At 43.9% G+C, this 15000-nt stretch overlaps 1 protein-coding gene across 2 annotated transcripts in view; it reads right to left on the bottom strand.

Annotated features, from left to right (window-relative positions):
• Positions 1–15000, bottom strand: part of LOC128606343 (rho GTPase-activating protein 42) — a 75930-nt gene that overhangs the window by 44667 nt on the left and 16263 nt on the right. For both annotated transcript variants that reach the window (XM_053622382.1, XM_053622383.1), the window contains exons 3-4: positions 11448–11509; positions 2284–2355 (exon numbers count right to left, since the gene is read on the bottom strand). In XM_053622382.1, the coding sequence (XP_053478357.1) occupies positions 2284–2355; positions 11448–11509 (134 nt within the window). The remainder of the gene's footprint in view (positions 1–2283; positions 2356–11447; positions 11510–15000) is intronic.

The following is a 15000-nucleotide window of genomic DNA, read 5'->3' as shown; positions in this document are numbered from 1 at the left end:
TCAGCGTATGCAGATACACGTCAGTCCCACACGTCAGTCCCACACGTCAGTCCCACACGTCAGTCCCACACGTCACTCCCACACGTCACTCCCACACGTCACTCCCACACGTCACTGCCACACGTCACTGCCACACGTCAGTCCCACACGTCAGTCCCACACTTCACTCCCACACTTCACTCCCACACTTCACTCCCACACGTCACTCCCACACTTCAGTCCCACACGTCAGTCCCACACGTCAGTCCCACACGTCAGTCCCACACGTCACTCCCACACGTCACTCCCACACGTCACTGCCACACGTCACTCCCACACGTCACTCCCACACGTCACTCCCACACTTCACTCCCACACGTCACTGCCACACGTCACTCCCACACGTCACTCCCACACGTCACTCCCACACGTCACTCCCACACGTCAGTCCCACACTTCACTCCCACACGTCAGTCCCACACGTCACTCCCACACGTCAGTCCCACACTTCACTCCCACACGTCAGTCCCACACTTCACTCCCACACTTCACTCCCACACGTCACTCCCACACGTCACTCCCACACGTCACTCCCACACTTCACTCATCCATAAAGAGTGTGTTCACGCCACAGCTGATTCACATTTAGCCACACCCACAAAATACCATGAAAGGCAAAATAATGCAGCTCAGCCACTGCAGCGTGTCGGCTACCCCCCCCCCCCCACACACACACACATTACAGTGTTTCCTTCCTGCGAGTTTAACTGAGATTCTGACTCTGAACCTTCATCATGTGTATTAAAGATCTGTAACACTTCTGAGGTCCACGTCTGAACACGAGTGTCTTCCCTGTGGTGTGTAGAGCAGGTCAGTTGTGTAGAGCAGGTCAGTTGTGTAGAGCAGGTCAGTTGTGTAGGTCAGTTGTGTAGGTCAGTTGTGTAGAACAGGTCAGTTGTGTAGGTCAGTTGTGTAGAGCAGGTCAGTTGTGTAGGTCAGTTGTGTAGAGCAGGTCAGTTGTGCAGGTCAGTTGTGTAGGTCAGTTGTGTAGAGCAGGTCAGTTGTGTAGGTCAGTTGTGTAGGTCAGTTGTGTAGGTCAGTTGTGTAGAGCAGGTCAGTTGTGTAGGTCAGTTGTGTAGGTCAGTTGTGTAGGTCAGTTGTGTAGAGCAGGTCAGTTGTGTAGGTCAGTTGTGTAGGTCAGTTGTGTAGGTCAGTTGTGTAGAGCAGGTCAGTTGTGTAGGTCAGTTGTGTAGAGCAGGTCAGTTGTGTAGGTCAGTTGTGTAGAGCAGGTCAGTTGTGCAGGTCAGTTGTGTAGAGCAGGTCAGTTGTATAGAGCAGGTCAGTTGTGCAGGTCAGTTGTGTAGGTCAGTTGTGTAGAGCAGGTCAGTTGTGTAGGTCAGTTGTGTAGAGCAGGTCAGTTGTGCAGGTCAGTTGTGTAGAGCAGGTCAGTTGTGTAGGTCAGTTGTGTAGAGCAGGTCAGTTGTGCAGGTCAGTTGTGTAGGTCAGTTGTGTAGAGCAGGTCAGTTGTGTAGGTCAGTTGTGTAGGTCAGTTGTGTAGAGCAGGTCAGTTGTGTAGGTCAGTTGTGTAGAGCAGGTCAGTTGTGTAGGTCAGTTGTGTAGAGCAGGTCAGTGTGAACACGGTGTGAAGAATCCAGTTCACTTTAATTACTGCAGCAGGATTTTATTAGAATGAAACTTTACAATGTTTAACGTCAGCTCCGTTTCAGACTCGGGATCAAATTCACAGAAAGATTAAAGTTACAGCTGTTACACAGCGCTGACACTGGAGACTCCTTCCTTACACGTTACACAAACATCTCCTTACAGAAAACTTCACCGTATCAGTGTTACACACGTTTTTAACGCATTTACTATCAGTGGAGCGTGCGCTGTACACGCCCCTGTGAACGAGCCGTTACTATAGAAACCATAACGTATTAGAGCGAGAGCATTAATGTAAACCTGCGCTACTGTCAGAGCCGCTGTTCTAGAGAACTAATCCCCACCTTCTGTCCAATCACAGTCCAGACCTCAGCAGCAGCGTGGTTTACAGTTTAAATAACGGAGAGAAGTCACAACAATAAAGATATTTGTCTGTTCTAGTTATCCGATAAAGTTAACGATGAACTGTACATTGTGAATCTGTGCTTCATAAATAGTGTTACAGTTCAGCCAGCAGGGGGCGCTTTACATGATTTAAACATTACACGCTGCTCCTTTAAGGAGGTTTGTTGTGGTATTTAAACAGAATTCTGCATGTAGCACATGTTCAGCTTTATGAGTCTAAATGCATGTTTTACTCACTTTAGCCGCTCCGATCTGCTCCGTACGGAATTTCTCCAAAGGTGTGATGAGCACATCGTCAGCGTTCTGGATCTAAAAATCAATCATAAAAGTCATGTTTAATCTTAACAGAGAGCCGAGTGCTTTAACATGCACGGTTAAACTGTGAAAATCTGCAGCCTGACTTCATATTTCATCACGGCCCGGTGGGTTTGGGTTCGATCCCTCACACCACCGGCGCTAAAGACATTCGCTTCCTTCATCAATATTCACTTAACACGAGCCGTGGAGCAGAACACGGCTCTCTGCACTGCTGACTGATAAAAAAGAAAATGTGAAGTAATTCTGAAGTCATGAAACTGAACAATAAAGAGAAATGAGAAAATGGAGGTGTGTTTTATACGACCTGTAAAACGTAGCGAGAGCTGCGAGAGCTGCGAGAGCTGCGAGAAATACGAGTCTCATGAAACAACCCTGAACTTAACACCAGGTCATTTCTGAACCCACACATCTCACCAGCTCATCATTAAAGAGACAGAAATACACACACACACACACACACATAAAAATGTAAACACCCGACACATGTTCAGGATGAAGATAATGACAAATATCTCAGACATGTCTGATTCTCTACATTAAAAGGTCTCAGTGAGTTTCAGTATTATTACAGAATGATGAAGAACGATGAAGATAATTGGAATGATTTATGAGCAGAACTTCACACACAGTCTCGCCTCACTTCTATATATTTATTGAATTTCTATGTGTTTTGTGAGATGAAGGCATGAAGGCCAGGTGTGAAGAGTGGAATCTGATTGGTGAGGCAGAGGCGTGGACGTATTTCATTACAGGAGATGACAGAAAGGCTGATTTCACACGCTGTAGCTTTTCTCTGCCGTGTCGCCAAACATCAGCGTCGCCGCTCACACACACACACACACACACACACACACACACACACACTCACTCACAGCGACAGATTTAAATCACCTGAGATCAACCGGAATGTTCTTCACTGCGCTTCTGCCTACAACTTCTGAAACTGATACTATTTTCAGGGCATCAGACCAAAAAGATTCGTTCAGCGTGAAAGAACATCTCCGGCTTTTCATTATCTTTCCTGTAAGCAACTTTCCCTAAAGAATCCACACCTTAAGCCCAGAAGCTCCAGAACATTCCGGAGTGTTTCATGCTCGGCTGCTTACGGCTGCTCAGATCTTTCATTTAATACAAAGAATTGATCAGATTTTATTCTTAAAGGAGCCGTTTATACATTTCAGCCCACACCCTGCATTTCAGCTGCATTTGAGGAAAAGGGGCGGGGCTGAGCGTCTCTGAACCGACGTGGGGGGGGGGGGGGGGCATATAGTCTAATCTAAATGTAAAGCTAACCCAATCTATTTCCTGCTTATATTGTAAATCAGCAATATTCTACAGTTCTGTAATTACTGTGTGATTATCACAGGTTTAAAAACACTCCGGTATTTCAACTTTAATGTCTTCAGAAATTATTGTGTTATTAAATGTAATTCAAAATGTTGTGATTTCAGTAGACATCTTTTTTTCAGTCAGTGTGTGTGTGTGTGTGTGTGTGTGTGTGTGTGTGTGTGTGTGTGTGTGTGCTGGGAATATGTGTTTAATGCTAAAGCTGTTTCTATGTTTCTAGCTTTGTGATTAGCGTAGGATTGATGTTTTTATCTGTAATATATTTATCAGGAGTTTTGTCTCTATTCAGTATTGAGTGTAAACAATTCCTGACCTTCTCACATCACGTCTTGAACCTGTATGTACTACACCGTGTACCGAGTGCATTGTACTGCATATAAAACGATGTGCAGTGTAACCCTTCGTGTGATGAACCTCGACCTTTTTCACCCATCAGAAGGTCTGAAACAGACGTTTCCGTCATCATGCTTATATTTACAGTATTCTACAGCATCACTGCTCTCCTTATTAACGCCCTGATCAGAACTCGAGGCTGTTGTAGGAACTCGCGGTACGCTACATTCTCAGCTCAGCTTGCACAGGAACGCTGCCTTTATCCAGCCATATTGTGGTGAAGAATACACAGCGTAATGTCAAACGCATGCTGTGAGAGAAAACAGATGTACGGAGCAGAACCACAGAGGAGCAGAAACAAAGAAAGTGCAGGAATCAGCATCTGAGTGAATACGAGCCTGCTGAGAACTTCCCTGTTATTACACTGAGTAAACGAGTGGAACTCGACACCAACCGCGTGGACGGCGTGGACGACGCCTCCATCGCCGACAACGCTCGTCCTTCTTATTACTAAACTGTACACCAGAAACAGCGAGGCCGCTATTGAAGAAAAACTATTTCAGACATTTGACCTTGCTGTGACCTTGACCCTGTTTGGATCAATTTCAGAATCTAATCAGTTTATCCGCTGGTTATGATGATGCTGATGATGCTGATGATACTTCCCAATAAATCCTACAAACATTCAGCTTCTCGCACTCGAGATCTCGCGCTAACAAGAATCTCACCAGGCACATGGACGCACAATCGCTCCTGCAGATGAGAACGCAGGATAGGGATAGAGTTATAGTTCTCACGTATCCGAGCTCGGAATACTGGCCTTCCCTGTGACTCAGACCTGTGAATATTCACGTTCAGTGCTCAGGTGAAAGACCCGGGTCAAGCCAGTTAACATCGCATGTTTATGACATTAAACACATCACAGGATTCAATCACAAACGTTACATACAACCTGTCCAGAACTCTGCATCAGAACCAGAACCAGAACCTCATCACCTGGAACAGCAAACATGGCACGGTCGGGGGCGGACGCCGCCGAAATAAAAGAGTAAAGGAGATTAAGACGGAAACACTGACGTAATTAAATGATGCGCGACAAAACAACAAAACAGACTGAGGAACAGAACCATGGTGCAGACGTCTCACTCAGCCTTCAGCTTCCAGACAGCAGACTGTGATCGGCTCTCCAGCAGAAACCTGGGACTAGAACTGGAACCAGAAAAGAGGAAAGAGGCAGAAGAAAGAGGAAACATCTGCACACGTTGGTGCAGAGTCTCTCTCTCGCTCTCTCTCTCACACACACACACAAACATACACACACACACACACACACACACACACACACACACACACACACACACACACACACACGGTGATTGATACGTGTTTGTGTTGTTATAAGCCACACTTACACAACACTGAGATGTTTTCTCTTCCTCAAACCTGTGAAGGTTCTTGGAGAAGAGTTGATGACGCTGCGTGGTCTGTAATTGTTGTTGTTCTCAGAAGAGATAAAGGGTTAATATTGTTTCCACAGTAATTGTTAGTCTTTATATCACTTCTTGTGTCCTCCTGCAGAGCCGTGACCCAGATGTAGATGGAGTGTAAAATCTGCCAGTTCTCCATATGGGTCTCTCTCTCCCTCTCTCCCTATCTCTCTCCCTCTCTCCCTATCTCTCTCCCTCTCTCCCTATCTCTCTCCCTCCCTCTCTCCCTCCCTCTCTCCCTCCCTCTCTCCCTATCTCTCTCCCTCCCTCTCTCCCTCCCTCTCTCCCTCCCTCTCTCCCTCCCTCTCTCCCTCCCTCTCTCCCTCTCTCCCTCCCTCTCTCCCTCTCTCCCTCTCTCTCTCCCTCTCCCTCTCCCGCTCCCTCTCTCTCTCTCTCTCCCCACGTCATCTCCAGGATTTGCTGAAGACACTTTAGAAGGAATTTGTCCCCCAGCTTCAGGCAGTGTCTATATTTAATTCAACTCAATTTTATTCTTATAGAGCTGTTAACAATGGTCACAAAGCAGCTTTACAGAAATCAGAATATAATTTTTTTAGATTTAAATTGATCCTTATAGGAGATCTCCGTCTCAGGAGTACAGAGCAGCGCGGTGATGCAGATCATCTGATCCAGAACACTGCAGTTCCGGTGGAAATGAGCGTAAACACTCGTGACTGAAGGATGTTGCAGCATGATGAGGAAACCTGCGCTGTACTTCTGCATCACTGCTGTGTTTCTCAGACAGAACGCTTCCAAAGCTGCGTCACTGGGGAAGCGCGTGGACGTCTGCAGTGAGACTAGTTTTGAGACGGTCCGAGGCCCGGGACACTACACTGAAGTCATCAGCATATTAGAGCTCAAACCCCTGCATCAGAGTGCTTCCTCACACACACACACACACACACACACACACACACACACACACACACCATCAGTCCTTCACACAACCACTCAGGACTTATTCAGAACAAGCCTCTTCAGGAGCATCGCAGTTAGCACTTTCCCTGTGAGATCCCTCTGCTGCTGCCACAGATGTGGTGTTGTCCTTAAGGTTCCTCTGAGCCTGTACAGATGTTCTTGAAGGGGTGAGGGATGTGAGCTCATCGTGATGCGAGGCTCCTGAGCGACGTGGCAGAAAAACGTTGGCCGTATCGTTAGGAGAACACAAGTCCATATCCCGACGCTGCCTCAGCCGCCTGACAGAGCGTGATTGGCTGCGGGCTCGGCGTGGGAGAGACGGCGTTACGGCAGCGTAGCGATCCTGAGCACGAGCGATAATAACAACGCTTCGCTCAGCTAAACATGTCTGACCAAGATAACACAACGAGAGAGCGCTATCAGCAGCTAAACAGGAGGAAGAAGATCAGCATCACTCACACACACACTCACACACACTCACACACACTCACACACACTCACACACACTCACACACACTCACACACGCTGGATTTGAGTCTTTTGTGCCAATGCATAAATTACATAATAATATACTTTTTTATTTAATGGATGCATTAGAACACGTTTATTATTAAAACTGTGAGAAGTATAAAATACCACTGCAGCACTACGGAAAACTTTTTTATTTTTTTAAATCACACTTTTCTGTTGAAAATGTTCCAAATTTCACTCATCAAATTGAAAGCGTCAGTAGATACATAGATAGTATGTATATACACCAACATATATACATATATATATATATATATATATATAAAATATAAAGGATCTACAGCACATTCATAGGGACATGATGAAAATGTTTGTCTCTCATGTTCTCCTCCTCCAGTTCCGTCTTTTTTCGCCTCCATCTCTCTAAGGATGTGATTTGGAGGATTTAACAAGCGGCAGTTTAATCTGGTGTAATTCACTAAGTGTGTGCCCTACAATAACACTCAGGTGTTTAGCAAACACGTAGCTGTTGATTCAGGACGTGGCCCAAAGCCAGAGCCTCAGTAAAGCTGATTACAGCCGAGAGACTCGAGCTGCTCCAACACCACAGTAAAGCTCTCCTCCGTCAGGAGGCCGCGGTTACGATACGACCGTAATAAAGAGTGCAGACGGGAGGAGAGCATGCACGCGCATGCACACACACACACACACACACACACACACACACACACACACACACACGTCCTCATTACACAGGATCACTCAGGGTCAGACTGAGTTACGGCTCGGCTCACAGTCTCACAGTCTTATCTCTCTGAACCTTTTCTCTTCTATTCTGGGCTGCAGATTGAGTCCAGATGTGTGTGCGCGTGTGTGCGTGCGTGTGTGCATGCGTGCGTGCGTGTGTGTGCATGTGTGTGTGCGTGTGTGCGCTGTCTCCCTCCTGTCTCCCTCCTGTTTAAACCCCCATCTCACAGTTGAAAGAAGACAGAGGCCAAAAGATCCTCCCCACTTTAGTGAAGTGAAATTGAGCGACGGAATTGAATGGGATTCCCGGAGTGATGGGCATCACTGAGAGCTCCACGGCTGCGTGAATGTTCTCCGGTTACGAATTCAGATTTGGGAAATTCGACATGCAGGAAGGTTTATGGTCTATTATGACGAGATACAGACGGGTTTCAGTAATTCCGATGTCTTTTAAAGAGTCAATCGACAGTCTTTAGAGGTCGAAGCCGTACGGCTGAAGAAAACTTCCACAGGAGACGCGCTGAACAGAATCTTTTTATTTCATGCAGGATTTAGTTTAACAGATAAGACACGATACTGAACTCCTAATGCGCTGCTCATGGTTCTGCCCACGAGCACTTAATGCCCTCATTAAAGTCTTCTTGCTCACATTAAAGCATACGTCTGAGTGTCCTGTCACGGTAATTACCTTCTCGACAGATCACTCATTTCTGCTGACCTGGACATCGGCCATCGTGTTTACATGCGTGTTTGTTTACACAAGTTTACATAATGTCGCCACGTCGTGTTCGGCGAGTCGAGACGGCTGTAAATGCAGTTTAAACGTTTTATTTGAGAGACAGACGAATCCAAACCGTGAATCAAAATCAGTAAACAGAGCACAGGCACAAACTATTCTATTACATTATCGCTATGTTATCGTTATATTATCTGTGGAATGAAGGCGTAACACCAGGGTTAGGGCTTTGTTTATATATTTATATGTTTACATCTTCATCGATGTATAGGTTTATTATTTATTAATAAATGAGAAAAGTAGGTAGAAGGATATTTGCGCTCAAATGAGATGAAGCTCTCCTCGGCTGCGTGAAGCAAGAAAAAAACAAATAAAATCCAAGGCAGAGTCTGTCCACACACTGAATAAAAGCAGACCACAGAGCTCTTATCAATATATAAATATATAAATATATTATTTTAAACTTGCATAGTAAAAAAAGTGCAAAGATCAGTGAGCAGACGATTCATCTCATCAATGAAAACGCAAACGGTGAGAAATTTGTAGGTAAACAATCTGCAAAGCCCAGAGAGACCACTGAAAGTTTTAACAAAAAAAAAGTTTAAAAAAAAGATTTTTAAAAAGTTCCTACGTAACTACGGACTGTTTTATAGAGAATTGGGAAAAGTGAATCAATTCAAACAGAATGTGGAAACGCAGACAGAAGCACCTGAAAAGAATCTGGAAATATCCTCCCGGGCTGCCCTTAAACCCTCCTCACGTTCCCCCGCACGTTCCCCCGCACGTTCCTCCTCACCTTCCCCCGCACCTTCCCCCGCATCTTCCCCCGCACCTTCCCCCACACCTTCCCCTCGTTAATGATTTGCAGCAGGAGATTATACACCGCAGCGCTGAGCGAGTTCAAACCCTCTTTTCTCTTTATTATTATTACTGAGCTCAGGCTCGGGTCCTGACGAGCGTGATTATTTCTAAGCCTGTTTTTCTATCCGTTAAAAAGAAGTTTAAGTGTTACAAATGGATAAAAATAACATTTCCTTCTTTAACTTATAAAAAGTGTCATTGTTGTTCTGTGCTGTAAGAGTAAAGCACTCGCGGACGCGCCGTTATAATCCTCTTACATTTAAATATTCTGTGTAAAAGAACAAATAGTTAAAAGCTTTTTTTTTTTAATCCAATAAATGACTAAAAACAGCTGAGGAACATGTGACTCAGGAACCAGATCGTCAGCTTGTATTCCTAAGAATTTGCATAATCGGACATGATTGGTTCAAATCCGATCAATTTATAATTTAGTGACATCACAATACGAGTGTGTTTTCTTTCTTAGCTATTCTGAAGCCATTCTGAACAATTTCCACACACACACACACACACGCACGCACGCACGCACGCACGCACGCACGCACGCACACACGCAGGCAGATGGTGTTTATCAGTGTGTTCCTCTCAGCAGGGTGAGGTGCAGAACACCGGTGTGTGTATCTGATCTCACTCTCGCGGTGTTGAAGCTGTAAGAGCTGATAAAGTTGCTGTAAGCGTACATGAGCGTTTATCTCAGTTTCCTCTTTATCACCAAGAAAACCTGAGCGACGAGTCTGAACCCAACACACATCAAAGTTTATAAAATACAGAATGAGCCTGAAATCCCTTTAACAAACAAACAGTCCATAAACAGCTGTAATAAATAAACACGATTAAACCGTGACGGGTTTTTAGAGGAATGATTACAGACAAATTTCACTTATTAGACATTATTGAATATTTAAGTCTGATTCGTGTGCGAGTTTATTTTGTCCTCTCTCAGCACTCCATGTGCTTTTGTGTTGGTTTTGGTCCGGCCTCGTCATGGCACTGGTTAATTACTCTAATGTGTTCCCCTGTTCTGTGTCCCACTTTGATTAGTCCGGTTATTTCTCTCCTGCTGTTTCTGTTCCTCACTGCAAACGCTCACCGTGCATTCAGCAGCGTTACTGTTCTTCCTTTCATGTATTACTTCCTGGCTTTCAACCTCATCTGTTTTCACTCAGTGTGATTAGTGTCTGTGTGTGTGTGTGTCTGTGTGTGTGTCCGTCACTCTGTCTGTCTGCCTGTCTTTTCACCACAGTTACGATCATTAATAATGATTTCCCAAAATAAAACCCAGTGCGGAGTTCACACACCTGCGTCCTGCCTTCCATCGTTCAGTCATTTTTCTTTGACTATTTTGCTCTGTTTGTTGTACATTAACGACGTCGGATTAACGACGTCCGATTAAACTCCGCACACGAGACTGTATAATCTCACCATGGTGATGTTTTTGATTAAACCCGACGGACTCCATCCTCACAGGAACAAGCGGACTGGTCCTCCAGAACCTGAAGGTTTTATTAATGCTAAATAAAATATTCATGAATAGTGTAGATTTAAAAAAATCTTCTTCTGTATTTTAAATATTAATATTTAATATTGTGATATCCTGCATTAATAATGAATAATTATACATAATGTTCATCACTAATCACAGAAAGCTGCAGATTAATTATAATTTCATCATAATAAGTGATTTAGGGATAAAGTGTTTAATGAATCTGCTGCATTATGTCATGAGCTCCACATTTATTTATTCATTTATTTAATAAATTAATTTAAAAAAAGGAATGATTATTATTTAATAAAGTTCACATTTCTCCCAGAGATATTTTCACTACAGGTTTTGACTGGTCACGACGTCCTGCTTAACATTTAGATCAAATTTATATTTTATATTATTAGTTGTATTTGTCAGCTCTGTTTTATGGATTTATTATCTATTAAACTGACTTACTAAAAATCTTTCTCCCCATTTTTCATACATTTTCTTTATTACAGATTAATTACATAATTAATGTCTTTTAATAACAGCACTTTAAGTTCAAGGCCCTAAAATTCCGTTTTATTTCACAGCCCAGAATAAACTCTTCATACCGTAGAGACAGGAAAATAAAATAAAAGAAAGTGTGGGTGTTTATAGTTTATTATTGGTGCAGTGAGGAAAAGCATTAATTTATAAAAAGTGAAGACTTACGAGGCGGTGTCTCTCCTCCTCCACGGTGTTCAGCAGCTGTGAGAATTCTTTAAAAGACTGAGCTGAAACGAGAGAAGAACATGAATTTATTAATCCATCCACATCATCTGGACCAAGATCAAACCCATAACACCATCTGCACTGATCAATAGGAATAACATTATGCTGATTTATTACTCAGGGTGCTTAAACTAATGATCTCACACACACACACACACACACACACACACACACACACACAGACACGAGCACTGAGGAACGGGAAAGAATCAATGAGTTAAATCGATATGGCACGGCGTGAGCTTATTACACCTCTGTTTCCTGTTCACGGAATAATAACATCAGGTAAACAGGAGTAATAGAGGAGTAATAGAGGAGTAACAGAGGAGTAACAGGAGTAACAGAGGAGATAGAGGAGTAATAAAGGAGTAACAGGAGTAACAGAGGAGTAACAGGAGTAATAGAGGAGTAATAGAAGAGTAACAGGAGTAATAGAGGAGTAACAGAGGAGTAATAGATGAGTAATAGAGGAGTAACAGGAGTGATAGAGGAGTAATAGAGGAGTGACAGAGGAGTGACAGAGGAGTAACAGGAGTAATAGGAGTAACAGGAGTAATAGAGGAGTAATAGAGGAGTAACAGGAGTAATAGAGGAGTAATAGAGGAGTAACAGGTGTAATAGAGGAGTAACAGGTGTAATAGAGGAGTAACAGGAGTAACAGGAGTAATAGAGGAGTAACAGGAGTAACAGGAGTAACAGAGGAGTAACAGAGGAGTAACAGGAGTAATAGAGGAGTAACAGGTGTAATAGAGGAGTAACAGGAGTAACAGGAGTAATAGAGGAGTAACAGGAGTAACAGAGGAGTAACAGGAGTAACAGAGGAGTAACAGGAGTAATAGAGGAGTAACAGGAGTAACAGAGGAGTAACAGGAGTAATAGAGGAGTAACAGAGGAGTAACAGGAGTAATTGAGGAGTAACAGAGGAGTAATAGAGGAGTAACAGGAGTAATAAAGGAGTAATAGAGGAGTAACAGGAGTGATAGAGGAGTAACAGAGGAGTGATAGAGGAGTGATAGAGGAGTAACAGGAGTGATAGAGGAGTGATAGAGGAGTAATAGAGGAGTGACAGAGGAGTGACAGAGGAGTAACAGGAGTAATAGAGGAGTAACAGGAGTAATAGAGGAGTAATAGAGGAGTAACAGGAGTAATAGAGGAGTAACAGGTGTAATAGAGGAGTAACAGGTGTAATAGAGGAGTAACAGAGGAGTAACAGAGGAGTAACAGGTGTAATAGAGGAGTAACAGGTGTAACAGAGGAGTAACAGGAGTAACAGAGGAGTAACAGGAGTAATAGAGGAGTAACAGGAGTAATAGAGGAGTAACAGGAGTAATAGAGGAGTAATAAAGGAGTAACAGGAGTAATAGAGGAGTAACAGGAGTAACAGAGGAGTGATAGAGGAGTAACAGGAGTAATAGAGGAGTAACAGGAATAATAGAGGAGTAACAGGTGTAATAGAGGAGTAACAGGAGTAATAGAGGAGTAACAGGAGTAATAGAGGAGTAATAGAGGAGTAACAGGAGTAATAGAGGAGTAACAGGTGTAATAGAGGAGTAACAGGTGTAATAGAGGAGTAATAGAGGAGTAACAGAGGAGTGACAGAGGAGTAACAGGAGTAATAGAGGAGTAACAGGAGTAATAGAGGAGTAATAGAGGAGTAACAGGAGTAATAGAGGAGTAACAGGTGTAATAGAGGAGTAACAGGTGTAATAGAGGAGTAACAGAGGAGTAACAGAGGAGTAACAGGTGTAATAGAGGAGTAACAGGTGTAATAGAGGAGTAACAGGAGTAACAGAGGAGTAACAGGAGTAATAGAGGAGTAACAGGAGTAATAGAGGAGTAACAGGAGTAATAGAGGAGTAATAAAGGAGTAACAGGAGTAATAGAGGAGTAACAGGAGTAACAGAGGAGTGATAGAGGAGTAACAGGAGTAATAGAGGAGTAACAGGAATAATAGAGGAGTAACAGGTGTAATAGAGGAGTAACAGGAGTAATAGAGGAGTAACAGGAGTAATAGAGGAGTAACAGAGGAGTGATAGAGGAGTAACAGGAGTAATAGAGGAGTAATAGAGGAGTAACAGGAGTAATAGAGGAGTAACAGGTGTAATAGAGGAGTAACAGGTGTAATAGAGGAGTAACAGGAGTAATAGAGGAGTAATAGAGGAGTAACAGGAGTAATAGAGGAGTAACAGGAATAATAGAGGAGTAACAGGTGTAATAGAGGAGTAACAGAGGAGTGATAGAGGAGTAACAGGAGTAATAGAGGAGTAATAGAGGAGTAACAGGAGTAATAGAGGAGTAACAGGTGTAATAGAGGAGTAACAGGAGTAATAGAGGAGTAATAGAGGAGTAACAGGAGTAATAGAGGAGTAACAGGAATAATAGAGGAGTAACAGGTGTAATAGAGGAGTAACAGGAGTAATAGAGGAGTAATAGAGGAGTAACAGGAGTAACAGGAGTGATAGGAGTAATAGAGGAGTAACAGGAGTGATAGAGGAGTAACAGAGGAGTGATAGAGGAGTGATAGAGGAGTAACCGGAGTAATAGAGGAGTAACAGAGGAGTGATAGAGGAGTAATAGAGGAGTAACAGGAGTAATAGAGGAGTAACAGGAGTAATAGAGGAGTAACAGGAGTAATAGAGGAGTGATAGAGGAGTGATAGAGGAGTAACCGGAGTAATAGAGGAGTAACAGAGGAGTGATAGAGGAGTAATAGAGGAGTAACAGGAGTAATAGAGGAGTGCTAGAGGAGTAAGAGGAGTAATAGAGGAGTAATAGAGGAGTAACAACATCAGCAGTAGAGTTTACATGTTTTTTTTTTACATCTCTCTGGATTTGTGCTTCATTTCGGACGTGAACACTTCGAGGTTTGTGTGTTTTGCATCTGACTGAGTTCCTGATCATCCACAGAGTAACTCACACTCACTCAAACTGCCATTAAACAGTGTGTGTGTGAGTGTGTGTGAGTGTGTGTGAGTGTGTGTGTGTGTGTGTGTGTGGGGTAATAGAGAAGATGAGGCGTGACCCAGCACATGGCCGGGATGTGGAGGTGCTCACGGCCGTCGCACTTCATTAGCGACAGAGATGGAGGAGGGACACAAAACCTCCCTCTGTCCCGTCCTTCATCATCCTGTGTTTGGACACTTAGCATAGCCGCGCTCGCTAAAGCCAGCCAATGTCATCACCAGGCCATGCATCATCTCCTGAACACACACACACCCACCCTCACACACACACACACACACACACACACAGGCCATTAATGCTTCATTTAGCAGGAACACACTCTCGAGCCCCGGTGCAGCCCCACTGTCATTGCCAGGCCTCAAGAACACCAGCACTGTGTGTGCGCGCGTGCGTGTGTGTGTGTGTGTGTGTGTGCACGTGTGTGTGTGCACGTGTGTGCGTGCGCGCGTGTGGGTGTCCGGGCCCCATGAGGAAAACCCAAAATCAGTCGGCTGTAAACTGAGGAAAAAAGGAGGAATAGAAATAAAGTA

The sequence above is a fragment of the Ictalurus furcatus genome, chromosome 4 (genome assembly GCF_023375685.1).
Source record: "Ictalurus furcatus strain D&B chromosome 4, Billie_1.0, whole genome shotgun sequence".
Classification (NCBI taxonomy): Eukaryota; Metazoa; Chordata; class Actinopteri; order Siluriformes; family Ictaluridae; genus Ictalurus; species Ictalurus furcatus.
This window is presented reverse-complemented; position numbering and strand designations above follow the sequence as displayed.